Genomic DNA, 14,371 nt, shown 5'->3' on the forward strand with positions numbered 1-14,371 from the left:
CACCCCCTGGGTCATGCCTTCTAATCTGAGCATCCTCTCGGGGTGTAAATTCTGACATGTGTTTGCACAAGTCTCTGGCAATGCTGGCTTGGTCTTTGCATGTGCTCCTGTCCCGGTGATTCTTCATAATTATACCTTGTTTGTGGTTGCCTCGTTTCTTGTGTAATCCCTCGAGGGATGATGTGCCTAGAAGGCACAAGCACAGGCTTTGTAAAGGGAATTTTTAACTACATTTGCTTTGTAGCTGCATAGTGCTTCAGAGTTAGAGATCTTTGCAAAATACCAAGAGTCCTTAGATGCAAATGCACTCAGCTGGTCTTGTCCCCTTCACAACCTAAAAGCGTGTCTATGTACCAGATCTAGCATTTAGATGTTATCCTACAGTTGTCTCACAAATCCTTCTCCACATTTAGTGTCTTTCCTCTTTGGCATATATCTGAGCTAAACAGCTGGAGCTCATCCTTGCACCCGGCTTTCAGGTAGAGAAGCCATGGGTGGTGTCGTGAGTTAAGTCAGTAGATGTTCCATGAGCAGATGTGACTGCAGCAGCTTTCTCCTTCTGTTTGTTCATAATGACAATTGTGATGTTAGGACCTTTACCATAGCCAATGCTCATTTCAGAAAAGTGTTCATAGGCTGATTGCATTGTCTCCGTTTGCTTCTCAGTACAAATTACAAATTGGTGGTCAGCTTCCCCTGTGCAGATACAGAAAGTGGAGGGGAATTATAATTCAGTGCAAACTCATCCTGCCCTATCACACAGCATTCTCTCTCCACCAGACCCCCACTACCTGACAGGATTGTTACCAAGAAACTGCATGTTTCTAATTAGCCAAATCAATTTATATCACTAATACTAAAAAATCATCAACATCCTGACTCACTGGCATGAAAACCTCGTGGTTTTGGCAAGCTTTTCATCGTTCCCTGTTGCTACAGCACAGGAAAAAGGCAAAACCCCAGAATCGGTGTGATCCTGTTTTGTCTGTCAAGGGCCCCTGTGATCACAGAGCATATTTCTCACCCTGCTCAACATTTTCTGCAGGAAGAGCTGACGTAAGTTGGCAAGGACAGCAAGACAGCCCCTCCTTCTCACTCCTTCTCCAATGGTGTCAGGAGGAAATTCAAAGACTCTTTGATAAAGTGAACCAAGATATGATCACAGCAAAACCCTGGTGCTGTTTAGCATTCCTCCCCATGGTGTTAACCGTAGGCTGTGGTGTCAGGCAAAACGAAGCCTATTCCTCACAGAAGCAGAACATGTTGCTAAGGTGAATCTATACGGCTTCCCCCTTTCACCGATGTAACTGTGCTTTACCTCAGTTCTCCAAGGTGAAAAGGGAGCTGGTTGAACACATAATCTATCGATCATGTGGGACACAGTTTAATCTTCATGTAATGGTACCAAGATTAAATTGCTGCCTCATGTCTAAAACTCAGAGTGGATTTGGTGGAAGCTGAAAGCACTTGGTCCTTCTGGGAGCAGGTCCACCTTGCAGTGAGCTATGACACAAGGCATAGTTTAGCAGCATGCATGATGCATGCGTGAGTGTCTGTAATTTAGTGGATGACTGCACAGAAATCTTTCTTATGCTATTATATGGATGTCCTCTATGCCTCCAGTCCAAAACTCTGGTACCTTTCCTTTTTCAAGATCTCTTTTATACAATGGAAAGATGCCTCTTTCCATTATATTTTGCCTTCTGATGACACCCCTTTCTGCCACATAAAGCATGAAGTTTTCCAGAAAAGCAACAGTTTTTATAAAACAGGCACAGAAAGAGATTAGAGAAAAGAAAATGCCAAAGAGCATAGATTCTTTTTTTTCTTTTCTTCGTTGCAGACAATTAGGTTCAGCAAGATGGAAGGCATTGTGTGATGAGGAGCTAGAGTTGGAATCATAGAATCATTTTGGTTGGAAAAGACCCTCAGGATCATTCAGTCCAACCATAACCTAACCTAACTCTAGCACTAAACCATGTCCCGAATAGCCTCTTCTATATGCCTTTTAAATGCTTCCAGGGATGGTGACTCCACCACTTTGCTGGGCAGCCTTTTCCACTGCTTCACAGCACTTTCCATGAAGAATTTTTTCCTAATACCCAATCTAAACCTCCCCTGGTGCAACTTGAGGCTATTTCCTCTTGTCGTATCACTTGCTACTTAGAAAAAGAGACCAATATCCTTCATGCTATAGAGGACCATGTAAGGGCCATTGTAGTCCCATGTTTCTCCATGGGCTCACTGTGATGAGCTGGCTGGAAATAAAATGTTCACAAAGGATATAAATAAAGATGTGACTCAGTCTCTGTCCTACCTCTGCTCACAAACTGCCTGCTTATGATGGCAGCTGGTGGACTTAACATGAGACCAGAGCAGGACCCACTATACAGACAACACTGAACATCAACAGGCTTATGTTTGAGCAGTTCAACCCTTGCACTGCCATGGCAGCCCTCTGAGTGGCATGGTCACCCCTTTTAGCTTCTGAGAGGATGAGGAAGGATGCAAAAATGTGGTGCACGTCACACTCATATTGCAAGCTAAGGCTGGGCAGGATGATAGAGATTCCTCTGCCTGGACTTCTGCATCACATGCACCGAAAGAAATTTCGGTTTTGGTTGTAGATTTTCAATGTTTCTTATCAAGTCTTATTATTTGACCTCAGAAGGACTTTCTCTTCTTGTGCATGTACCTGAGTGACTTCAGAAAACAGCGCTCTGGCTCTGTGGGTGGGTAAATCATGGCAGCAACAGTTTTCAGCATAAAAATATTCATGTGTGATCCCTGACCAGGAGGGGCATTTCATATGTTTACTAGGAGGAGGAGGAGGGGAGAGTAGAGGTGGATATGTAAACAGACAAAATCACCTTTTGGAAGGAAGCTGAACATTATTTTTTTTTTCAACAGAAGGAATGAAAAAGACATTTTACAGCTCTGACATAGCTGACCTGAAGCTGCCCTGAAACTTCATCATTTGCTGAAATGCTGGATGAAGCTTGCAAATGTGTGTTTCTTCAGAACCTACAGTCCTCTCTATAGAAAAAGGTAATGTAAACATGCAGATGACCAGCATCAGCTGTGGATCTATTTTAGTGTGGTGCCACTTGGACTCCTCCAGGTCCTGGATTGTGCTCATCACAGCAAAAATCCCTGTATAGCTGAGGTGCTGCTGGGGTGAGGGAACCTCACCAGCCTGTATGGTCCTGGCTGCTTTCATGGGTCAACTCACTGGCCTTGGGTGCTCCAGAGTGGGCAAAGTGGTGTGCCCACCCCATCTGGTGGTGCACAGGTGTGATACTAACATTGGACCTTCTCTCTCACAGCTGGTATGGGCATGGCTTGTGCAAGCGTGAGAGTGTTTCATGCCTGCGGCACAGGTGCCTGTACACGTGTAGCTGTGAGGAAGCTCATCTCTGCACAGAGAGCTCCAGCCACCCAAGGCTGTCACAGTTCATGTGGGCCGTGGTTATACTGCAGCAGTTTCAGAAGCCAGATGTGCAGGTCGTGCCCCATGCTAAACATTTCACCAGTACAGGCTTCTGACCCTTCACAGGAGAGACCTGCCAATGAAGTGTTTCCCTTCACCCCATTTCTATCCTACCCTACTTCCCTGAACTTGGTTGGAGCTCCTTGCTGCTTAGAGAGTGAAGTAAAGCAGTGAGTGCAGGCACCCACCCACCTTGCTGGGTAGGTTGGGGACCAGTAAGGGTCCCACACATCCCACTGACTGTCTGCCTTCTTGTCCACCTGCCCCAGGACCGGAGAAGGAGCTGCTTGCCCATCTGCTTTGCCTTCCCCTGAATGCTGCTCTGATGTTTTTGCATTCATGAGAATTCTAATTGCTTTAGGACAGTCACATCCTAGCACAGCGTGTCTGCTTGGCTGGATGTTAATGCATGATATAGCTTCTTTGAGGGACCTGGCTTCAGCCACAAATTTCCTTACTGGGAGGGTGATGGGCTGGCCTCGGGGAAGCAGGTTTAGCGCCAGCAGGTGTGAGGGAGGTCCACCCTAGCAGCATCCCGAGGAGGTGAAGGTGCACTGCTCCTCGAGGTGCCTTTCCTTATGGGTTGGGAAGGAAAATAGTGTCCATGACCCTGCGTCTGCCCCTCGGGGTGCATCGTCCTGGGCATCTTTGTGATGTAAGGGGAAGCCGGAGCTGCAGGATGCTCTGGGGGGAAGGCCGGCAGCGTTTGCTGCCGGGGAGCCGGGACGTGGCGGTGCCGCCGCCGTCCCCGCGGGGTCCCGGTCCGTGTGCCCGGGACCGAGCTCTGGGGGTAACGGGAGAGGGTCCTGCCTGTCCCCACCTGTCGCGCCAGCGGTGGAACATCTGGGCGATGCGCGGAGGCTCCCCCCCATCCTGGGGCGGAACAACTGTCTCCATGGCGACAGGGCGCGGCGGGGGGGCCGCAGTGCCCCCGCCCCGCCCCGCCGCACCGAACAGCGGCGGAGCCGAGCGGAGCCGGCGCGGCCCCGCGGAGGGCGGCGGCAGCGCGGGGCATGGGGCCCGGCGGGCGGCGGGCAGGAGCGGGGCTGCCGGCGTCGGAGTGAGCACGGGAGACGCCGGCGGAGCGCTTCCCCCCGCCGCTGCCACCGCCCCCGGAGAGAGACCTTGCGCGGTGCCGCCCGGCCCGGTTCGGATGCCACCATGGGGAGCCGCTTCTCCAGCATCCCCGCGCTGCCCCGCGGCGGCCAGAGCCGCCTGCATCGCGCCCGCCACCACCACCTCAAAGGTACGACTCGGCCGGCGTCCCTGGCACGACGGGCACCCTCGGTGCCCCTGGGCACCCGAAGCACCCGTGCGGTTGTGTGCGGGATGGGTGCTCTGGGCACTCCGAGGTGGGATGGGCACCCAGACAGAACACTAACCTTGGGCATCCAAGGACCCCGCACTGGGATGAGATCCCTAGGCAGTCATAGCACCCTGAGCACCCAGAGCTGGACGGGCACCCCCAAGTACCTCGGGACAGGCTGGGCTTCTGTGGCACCCCAGGGTGGGATGGTTCCATGCCTGGCACCCCATGGCCTCTGGCAGTGTGAGCCCCATCGCTGTTCTCCCAGCTCTGCCCCATGGGTGGCTAACTGGTGCACAGGGTTCACCAGGCCGTGGCACCTCAGGAAAGCAAGGGACAATGTGACAGGGTGGTTGGACCACCAAAAAGTCCCCAGCTGCATCTTGGTGAACATAAGCTTTGCTTTGGTGTATTTTCTGGGTGCTCCAGGAAAGTGTCTGTTTATGTCGGTCTGTCAGTCCTATTTGGAGGAGGGCAGGGGATATTTGGGGCTCGTTGTCCAGCTTATGTGGTTATTCTGCTCCTCATAAGGATGAAATCGCTTTTCTGAAATCCTGGGGCACTGTCCAGACCAAATCCAATGGAGATGACTTGTGTAAGGTGAGCAGGAGTGACTGCCCAAGGTCTCTGTCCCAGCCCTTTTTTGCCTCCTTTGGCTGCAAACTGTGTGGGTGGTAGCAGAAAATAACCCGTCATTCTTGAAAGGGATTTCCTTGGGCAGTAGTGCACACCATATGCGTTCAATGCTACCTGGGTACCTCTTCACTAAACACATATTCACAGCCAAAGGCACTGGGTGAGGAGAGTAGAGGATGTCAGCCATCTCTCTGTAAGCAGGGAATGAGGGAAGATGCTGCTTCCACAGCCATTTCAGGTGGTCAAAACTTGTTGCAGCTTCCCCAGTGTGTTGTAGAATTTGCAGCCACCAGTGTGGAAAATAGAGATGTTGCTGTTCACCTGCATTTTTACTGAACTTTCAGATACATCTTTGACATGGTTTAGGGGAGTGGAAGTGGTTAATGGTGAGCTAGACAACTGGTTGTTATACTGAAGGATTTTCTGATACTTGTGTCATTCTTCCATTACACCTCTCTGCTCCTTTCCTCTGTACTCGGATGATTCAGAACAGTTTTGTGAAGTGAGGGTGATTATATTACAGCTTTTTTAATGGCCATGCAAGGAGATGTTACAAATGCTTACTGCTCTGTCATGGACAAAGTCAGTCACAAACTCAGTCCGGTCAATGGCTGTACTTAAAATTGACTTGCAAGGAGTGGGATGCTGAACCCTAAACGGTGAACTGTTGTCCTCTAACAATGCAAACATGAAGGCACAAGCAATGCTGTAGTAGTTGGTATGCAATTGTAAACTGCCAAGGAGGATTTATCTCTTAAGAATCATGCTGTCAGCTGGAAATCTTTCTGGAGCAACCTTAAGCAGATAAGAATTTATGAACTGGAGCCAGAAGGGACACTGGCACTTAATCCATTATCAGTGGCTTACGTGAGATTTTTGAAGATGTCCTGTATGAAACACCTGATTTTTTGGGGGAGAGGGGTGTGCGTGTTGATGGCACTTTGTTTATTTCTTTCTTTCTGCCTTTAATTTACATTTTTATTAAATTTCTACCTGGGTTGAGGCAGCAAGCAGAAATGTTCTCAAGGTTGTAACGTAGCAGAGCACTGAAATAATTTTGGTTTGGAGTAAAGAGTTAAGAAGACATTGCCTTTGTTGTAAAAAACAAGCAACTGCCAGGGACAATATGTGCCTTTTCTGTCTTTTTCGAAACCAAACTGCCTCAGGTCCTACATTTAAATACAGAATAAACAAGTCTGATTGCATCTGACAGGTTCCTGTAAAATGGTCTGGAGGCATAGCAGCAAAAGTATGAATGTCACACAGTTTTGTTACATATCTGCCATTTAACATTTTGTAAAGTGTATTTTAATTGAAGGTCCCCAATTGTTCTTCCCTCAGTGTCTGGCTCAGTGCTAGGGACACTGAATTTTCATAATTTGTCCACCATCTAGTACTCTTCTTCTGTCATGATCTCTTCACAACCAGGGATGATTTAGGCTCATTCTTACTGAAGAAGAAACTATGACTGCATTAAGTTTCCCAAGGTGGTCTGGGGACTCTGAAGTCGGTCCCTGAACCTTACAAGTTCATCTCTGCTGTATAAGAAATAAGATCTCCATTCATCATAGAGCTGTTGCCCACGTGTACTGAAAATTTTGAAACCCCTCTGTTAGTCCTGCTAAAAATAGTCGCCTTTAGTTAAGCAAATTTTCTGGGGACTATCTGATACTTTTGGTGGTACTGAAAGTATCACACAGAAATATCACTGAAAACTGGAATGGCTGGCAGAATACTTGCTTTGCTTTTGGTGATTGTGCATAAGAAGGAAAGCACCCAACTTGCTTCTCCGACTGCTGCTGCAGTTGTAAAACCAGGTAGCTGAAATAGACAGGTCTTTACTGAAGACCCCTGCAATAGTAAACCTGGAACCCTGGGCTGGTGATTTTAGAGTTGCTTTCAAAGTAGGGCAGTGCTTTAAAATCTGTTTTTCCAGTTCTTTATAAAATAACTTCACATTACTGTTCACTAGTAACTGATAGACATGAACACTTTGGGATTACCTGTTCTAAAGCAGTATGTTATGCCTGGATTGTTAATCCAGATTTCGGTGTCACAGCCTGCCTGCAGGCTTCTGCCATCTCGTGGGCAATGAATTCTAGTCAGTGGAAACAGAAGTCCTCTAGAACTGCAGCTGATCAGATGCCACGGTCTTGATGTGGATGCTAATCTTAAAGTCACGGACAGTGGTTGTAAAGAGGTTGTCGCTTGGTGATAGCATGATGTGGAGCTTGAGGTGAGATTATTTTCAGCATTCTTGTGAGTATTTCCCTTCCCATAACCCAGATGTGGCTGTTTCTCCAGGGTGACGGAAGGTGATCCATTGTGTATTTTCCTAACACAGAGCAAAAGATCATGATTATCTGGTCACAATCTCCTTAACGATGCAGCCAGATAAAGTCCAGGAAATTTTTGTTGTCCATCCTCTCTGAAATATGGTTTGCGATAACTCTCAAATAAGGTCTGTGTGATTGTTTGGAGTGGAACTGAGTGGGAAAACTTCAGTTGCATCTAAACTGGATTCTGAGATGAAAAAGGTCAACCTTTGCATCAGTGGCTCTGTGTACTGTTTATTTACTAGTGCCAGGGCAGTCTGGCTTGAACTGTTCAACCAGAGACTTCTATTATTTCTTGAGACATACATCCCCAGTTAAACCCATCTCCCTGTCCCAGGGTTCTTCCAAGACTGTCTATTAAATCTTCTCTCTTAATTCTCCTTTTCAATCCTGGTGTATCGTGGTAAACTACTCTCCTTGCAGACAGTTTCATCTTCCAAACCTCTGCAGCTGTTGCATTTCTTCCTACTGCTTCGCCTTACTGGCTATGTTGAACTGTGATGTATGGGCTGTGTATCCTGTTAGAGCTGTTGTGTACTTCCCAGATTTGCTGGTCCAGAATGCTAGAAATCCAGTTTTTCTAGCCCTTGGGCCAGAGGCGAGGCTTGGGACCTGAATGCTACCTTCTGTGCTCCGTGGACAAGTGGCTCTTCACCCTCACTTGTGTCTGTGTCCTCAGTTTCAAGAAAGCTTAGCCATTTCTGCAGACAGCAGATCAATATTACATTGTAAAAGCTAAGAAATATTACTGCCTCCTCTCTTAAATCCTTTCCTCCAGGCTTCTGCTCAGGTTTGCTGCTCTTTCCTGAGGCCTCTCTTGCCTTGGAAGGCAGCTTTTCCATGGTGAGTGACAGTGAGCAGGATTTCTTCCTGTCATTTTTATCACAGGTTAATGCACTCTTGACATTTACGCAAAAAAATGCATGTGCTGTATAACAGAGACAGCCCAAGCTAGTCAGAGATCCTCTTTTTGGCAGTGGCTGATTACTCATGGGTTATTCTTTATTATTTGCATGACAGTGGTATCTGGAGGTTCCTGTTGAGATCTGAGTCACGTTGTGCTGGGTGCTTCCATGGTCCCCTGTACTTACTGCTCATTCATATAGATAGCTCTTATGTGTTTGGGTGATCTGTGTGGGGTGATTTGGGGTTTATATCTCCACAATATCACATGAAGCAGGCTGGTACCTTTCAGGACAGTTCTTCTTAGCCCCTTTTGTATTAGGAAACCTGAAGTCAGAGTCAGTAGTGGTTTGCTGAAGAGAATGACTCTGCCTTTCTGGCTGCAAGCCCCCAGAAGCACAGCCTGTTGTGCAGCACTTTACCAAGGAGGCAGGGGCTTTTTTGCTTTTCCTGCCCCACAAGAGAGACCAGTCATGATTATACAGTCTTTGTCTGAGTTTTTACAGCTGCTGTTCCAAACTCTGTATCCTACTGACACATAAGTACATCTGACTTTTTTCTTCTTTCACTGGTATTTTATGAGCTGCTGAAATACATGCAGAAGATAGTAATCTGGCTGGTGTAGGCATTTCAATAATTATATGTTGCTGATAGGAAAGACTGTCCTGCTGCCAGCTCCATTTTGTGCACTGGCTAGATAAAACTAATGGGGAGTAAAAGGACGCCAGCAGCTGATGATCATGGGGATTAGAAATGGGGGTACAAGCAGTACACTGGGGGCAGATGTCAGTAGTGATGCTTTGAGATAACCTCAGCTCCCACTGCTATAATAAGTGGTTCTTCCTTAAAGTAATATTTAATTTTCTTCCAGCCTTAGACAGTTAGAAGTTTTATAATTCAAGGCTTTGAAGGATGCCTCCAGCTTCCTGCCCTTCTGCTTTATTCTGTCCTGGTTGCACTTGTTTCCCTCTGACCTGTCAGTGTGTCTGGGTTGTAGGTATAAAGTTTTTCCTTCCTGAGGTTCTCAGGTTTATATGACCTTCTTCCAAGAACTAGATTTTTTCCCAAGCTACTGAACTTTGATTTATTGCATTTAAACTACCTGAAATTGCCGATTGCTCCAAACACAGCAATTTTTCAGTCTTATTTTTCCTTTCCCATTGCCCTTTTCATAAGGTGCTGAAGCCTCTTGGTGGAGCAGGTAATGCTGCAGCTTGTCAGAAATTTCCCGGGAAAATTGTCTGGTGCTTTGTCAACAGGTGATGCTCTGTATTTCCCAAGAGCAAGAAAGGCTACTTTTGAAAACCAGTAGGAATCAAAACATCAGTGAGGTGATTGAGCTGAAAATGTCAGTCCAAGGCTCAGTAGCAGTGATAAAAAACAAATGAAATACTAGAAATTATAAGGGAAGACAAACAGAAGAAAATAGAGGCCATGTTAGATTGTTGAATCAATCTGAATATTGTTTGTAGTTCTGGTTCTTCCCCTTCCACTATCCTGAAAAGACACAGGAGGACTGGAAAAGGTTTGGGTCAGAGCAACAAGTACAGTTAAAAGTCTGGATTAATTTCTTATAAGGAATGACTGAATAAACTAGGACTCCGGAAAAAGGGACAACTGGGGTGGGAAATGGCTGGCATGTAGATAGGGGGCAGCAATCCACTCTTCAATGTATCTTCCAGTACAAGAATTAGGAGTACATCAAATGAAGTTGATAGATTCCAGTTCCTTTTGAACAAAAGGAGGTTTGGCCATCTGCAGTGCCTAGTAGCTCTGTAAAGCTCATTAATTGTGGATGTTATGGATGCTAAAATGGGTCCTGTTTTATGGGACAATGGAGGAGGTAACGAACGAGGAATCCTTTGAAGTTATGTACTTTGCTACACACAAGACCACGGACTTGCCCTACTTATTTGGACTTCCTAAGGGCATCTTCCTAAGGCCACACATGTTCAGCTGAAAAAGATAATGCTGAAATGAGAACTTAAAATTTCTCCACATCAGTGACGCGTGGAGCTGGGTTGTTCAGACAGCGCAGTGATGGACGGAGGGATAGGGCCTGCTCTAAAGCTGGCTGGTCTCTAGCTGAATCCATCTTTTTTTTCATGTGCATCCCTGCCTGGGTGTTTATAGAGTGGTTTGTTGCCATGGCAGCATTGAAGTCACAGAACATCCCAGCTTTATTTGGGAGAGTAGGGATTGTGACGAGGTTCCTGTGCAAAGTCCCATCGCATCCTTCTTGGAGGAGGCTGTGCCTCCTGCACCCTGTGGTTTTGAAAAATACAGGTGCTTTTGCATTTGTAGGCTCTTTTGGAGCAAGAGAAAGCAGGTTCTCTTTGCTTATGTTGACCTCCTGAGTAGCAGGGGACTAAGTAGCCCCCACTTCATCTTGTTTCCTAGACTGTTGAAATAGCAGCTTTTGTGAATAGCCCTGTATCTGGGAAGGTTTCTAATACAGAGGCTTGGAAGACTTCAGATTTGGCAGCTGTTCTTACCTACTGCTGCTAGGATAATTGTTCGAACCAGCTACTTCTGCTTCACTGAAATTGTTGCCTGTGGCAAGTACATAAGTACATGTTATTTTACTTATGGTGCTCCTACCACTTCATGGTGACTCCTTATTTTAAGCTGGGGATCCATATGTGCTCTAACTTGGTTTCCATTGAAATGTTAAGGTATCTGAGCAATCCAATTGTGAACTGTCCCGAGCAGTGAGGCCTGCAATGCCTGAGTTTCCGTGTTATCTCCATCCAGAAACGGCTGATCTAAGATTAACCTTAATAGCAGCACTGTGCAGGTGCTCGACGCTGTGCTGCGAAGTGCCAAATCCCAACGTAGTCTCTTACTTTAATGACAGCACTGTGCAGCTGCTCGGTTCTGTGCCACAAATTGACAAAACCCCAAGTAGTTTTGGGCACGAGAGCTGAATTTTAACTGGAGCTTAGGGTGTGACAATGGTTAAAGTTTCTGCTGTGACTGTGATGTGAGCCTGAACTACCTTTTAACCTAGCTATCTAGAGTGTTGCTAGCTGTGTAACTGGGGAGAAGGACAGACACTTGGACACTTACCCATACTAAGGTCTGGGATGATGCAACTATGTGATTAAAACTGAGGTGGGGTAGGTTTTCATCTCCATTCATTCTTGGGGATCTCTAGCTGATAAAAGCATGTTGTATATAAGATTTTAGTTCATGTTTACACTACTGGTTACTTGGCTTCCAATTATAGGATTAAAATAGGATTGTGTTTTAAAATTATAGGGTGGTGGATGTCATGGTGGTATTATGTTTATACAATTCTCCATTAGTCTACCTCATTTCAACTCTTTACTGAAACATAGGGAAAAATTCTCGGCTCCCAGAAAACTGTCAGGTTAAACCTCAGGTGTATTTTATGCAGAACTCTGAAAAGTAAATGTTAATAGTTCTCAGCCAGCCTTGGAGATAAAATACCGTGCAGGTTTTTTAGGTTTAAAAACCCCTACTTAATCTAAAAAAAATTTGGAAAAAACAGTAATAAAATTTTAGACAAAGTAGATTCTAAAGTACCAGTATTGCTTGCAAAGTGCCCTTCCTCTCTTTGTGCCTTCATATTCAGTATTGGGGTTTCACACTGATAACACTGAGGCTTCCAGATGTTCCTGCATATGTGGGCTTACACACATGTGCACAGGCATATGCAGGGATTCCCTATTGATTATTGATCTTCTAGTTTTTATGATATGACCAGAACACACCCTCTGTCTAGAATTGGGACTAGAGAAGCAATGGCGGGGGGCTCTGTAACTATCCAGTGGGGTAGCAAAGAAGGAGCCTGGCTTCTGAGGAGACAAGGGACCATGGGGTGCTGAGCAGAGCTGGAAATCTGGGATCCTTTGTCTCAGTGGAATTAGTTACTTTTGGGGTATTGGTTTCTTACTTTGGGAGCTGAATGGGAGCATGAAAGTCTTTGTGAGCTGCCCCTCTCTGGACATCCCTTTGCCTCACGCTACTTGAAAGCTGTAGCTCACACCCTGACCCAGTCAGAAGAAATGAAATCATGTTATGCTTGATTCATTCTAATTTACATTGACTTCCCATATGTCAACATACGATTTAAAAACCCCACTGATCATCTTTTATCCTCTGTTAGGCATAAGCTCTGCTTGATTTCCCTTTAACTGCTACTTGGATGGAGACGTGACTGTGTTTTTTGCTCTGCTGCTCATCAACACCATCTAATGTAAAGCTTACTGTTGGAGTCTTAACTTGTTACTGGACAGGCTTTTGCCGGATAAGCCAAGCAGCTGTAAATCCAGAGCTTATTTACCATTCAAACTCCAACTCTTCATCAGAAGGTTAGTTCAAATCTCCTCCTTAAGAGATACCTATTTAATATAGCATTGAATTGTATTGATATTACTTAGGATTTCTTTCATTTGAGCAACTGGTGCCATCGAATTTTTAAATATCTATCTAGTTTTCAGGATCATTTTTGTCCATGATGAATCTTATTTTTTTTTTTTTTTTATTTAATAAGTATTTACCAGGTAGGAAGGGAAGAGATGGTTTCCCATAGTAATATTGAGGCACTGTAGAAGACAGGATACAAATAACTGTAAATGTGGCAAACAGAATCTGTGTATTACGTGAGTGAGTCACTTGAATAGATGTGATGGAAAGTGGAAAAGAGAAAATGTGGCTCACTAATTGACTATGTTGAAGCATCTCAGCAAATACAAAAAGAGAAGAAGTAGCTGAAATAATTTACTTTTTTAAATTAAAAAATACAGTGAATACATGATAAAGGACCTAGGTAGCCTTTGATGTTAATACTGGATTTCTACATTCCTGTTCCCATGTCTGTATATCATTTAGTGTACCGATTTTAACAGTACAACCCTTCAGCAATGGCATCCCTTAACAGGCATAAAATAAAACAAGGATGCAAAAAGTCCTCCATATTTAAATTCACAAACACCTTTTGGTTTTAAAGGTTTAGAGTTGAGATGCCAAGTGATAAGTACTGACAGCTTTACTCTTCCACTGGACATGTGCCCTGCATTGGTTGTGGCAGAAAGTTCTCACCCTCTGCTGGGTGCCTTGCGGCCTGTGGAGATCATCTGGTGTTCGGTGCAGTTCCTTCGGACGGTTGTTCTCCGACCCTACTGGCATGCACTGGAGGACTTAGCAGAGAGATTAAAAAGCAGTTTGAGGTTTCAACCAGAGAAGTCCTGCAGGTGGGACCTATAGCAGGGAGTGGAGTGAGCTCTGGTTGCTCTTGCCCATGCAATGTGTGTTTGGTGGCTGAGCAGATATTATCAGTCCAACACGAAGCCTAGGAGGAAAAATTACCCAGCAATGGGTTCAAACAGAGACCGAGGGTAAACTCCCAATTTGGAAATGTTAATGCTACATCTATTATTAATAATCCCACTGCAAAAGAAAAAATGCTTTGCTACAAATGAAGCTGTGACACAGGGAAGTGGCAGGCAAAATTAAAATTTCATACTTGCCGTGGTCTTACAATAAAGGTTTTGTGATACACACCCAGCAATGCTGCTATAAATAGTCTTGTTATCTAATCTTCCACCTCGGAATATGACAGAAGATTACAAGTAGGAAAACAAATCAGTGTAGCTTTTAGCTATTTTCCCACTGCTTCCCTTGTTTCTGCTGGAACATTATTGCTGTGCCCCTTGTAATTTGTATGAAGACAAC

General features: G+C 45.5%; 1 protein-coding gene across 1 annotated transcript in view; it reads left to right on the forward strand.

Moving 5' to 3' along the window:
• Positions 1-4,462: 4,462 nt before the first annotated feature.
• NEURL1 (neuralized E3 ubiquitin protein ligase 1) overlaps positions 4,463-14,371 on the forward strand; it is a 158,857-nt gene continuing 148,948 nt past the window's right edge. Inside the window, exon 1 of the mRNA XM_065843823.2 lies at positions 4,463-4,736. Within this exon, the coding sequence (XP_065699895.1) occupies positions 4,652-4,736 (85 nt within the window). The 5' untranslated portion in view covers positions 4,463-4,651. The remainder of the gene's footprint in view (positions 4,737-14,371) is intronic.

Source organism: Patagioenas fasciata, chromosome 8, assembly GCF_037038585.1.
Source record: "Patagioenas fasciata isolate bPatFas1 chromosome 8, bPatFas1.hap1, whole genome shotgun sequence".
Taxonomy (NCBI): Eukaryota; Metazoa; Chordata; class Aves; order Columbiformes; family Columbidae; genus Patagioenas; species Patagioenas fasciata.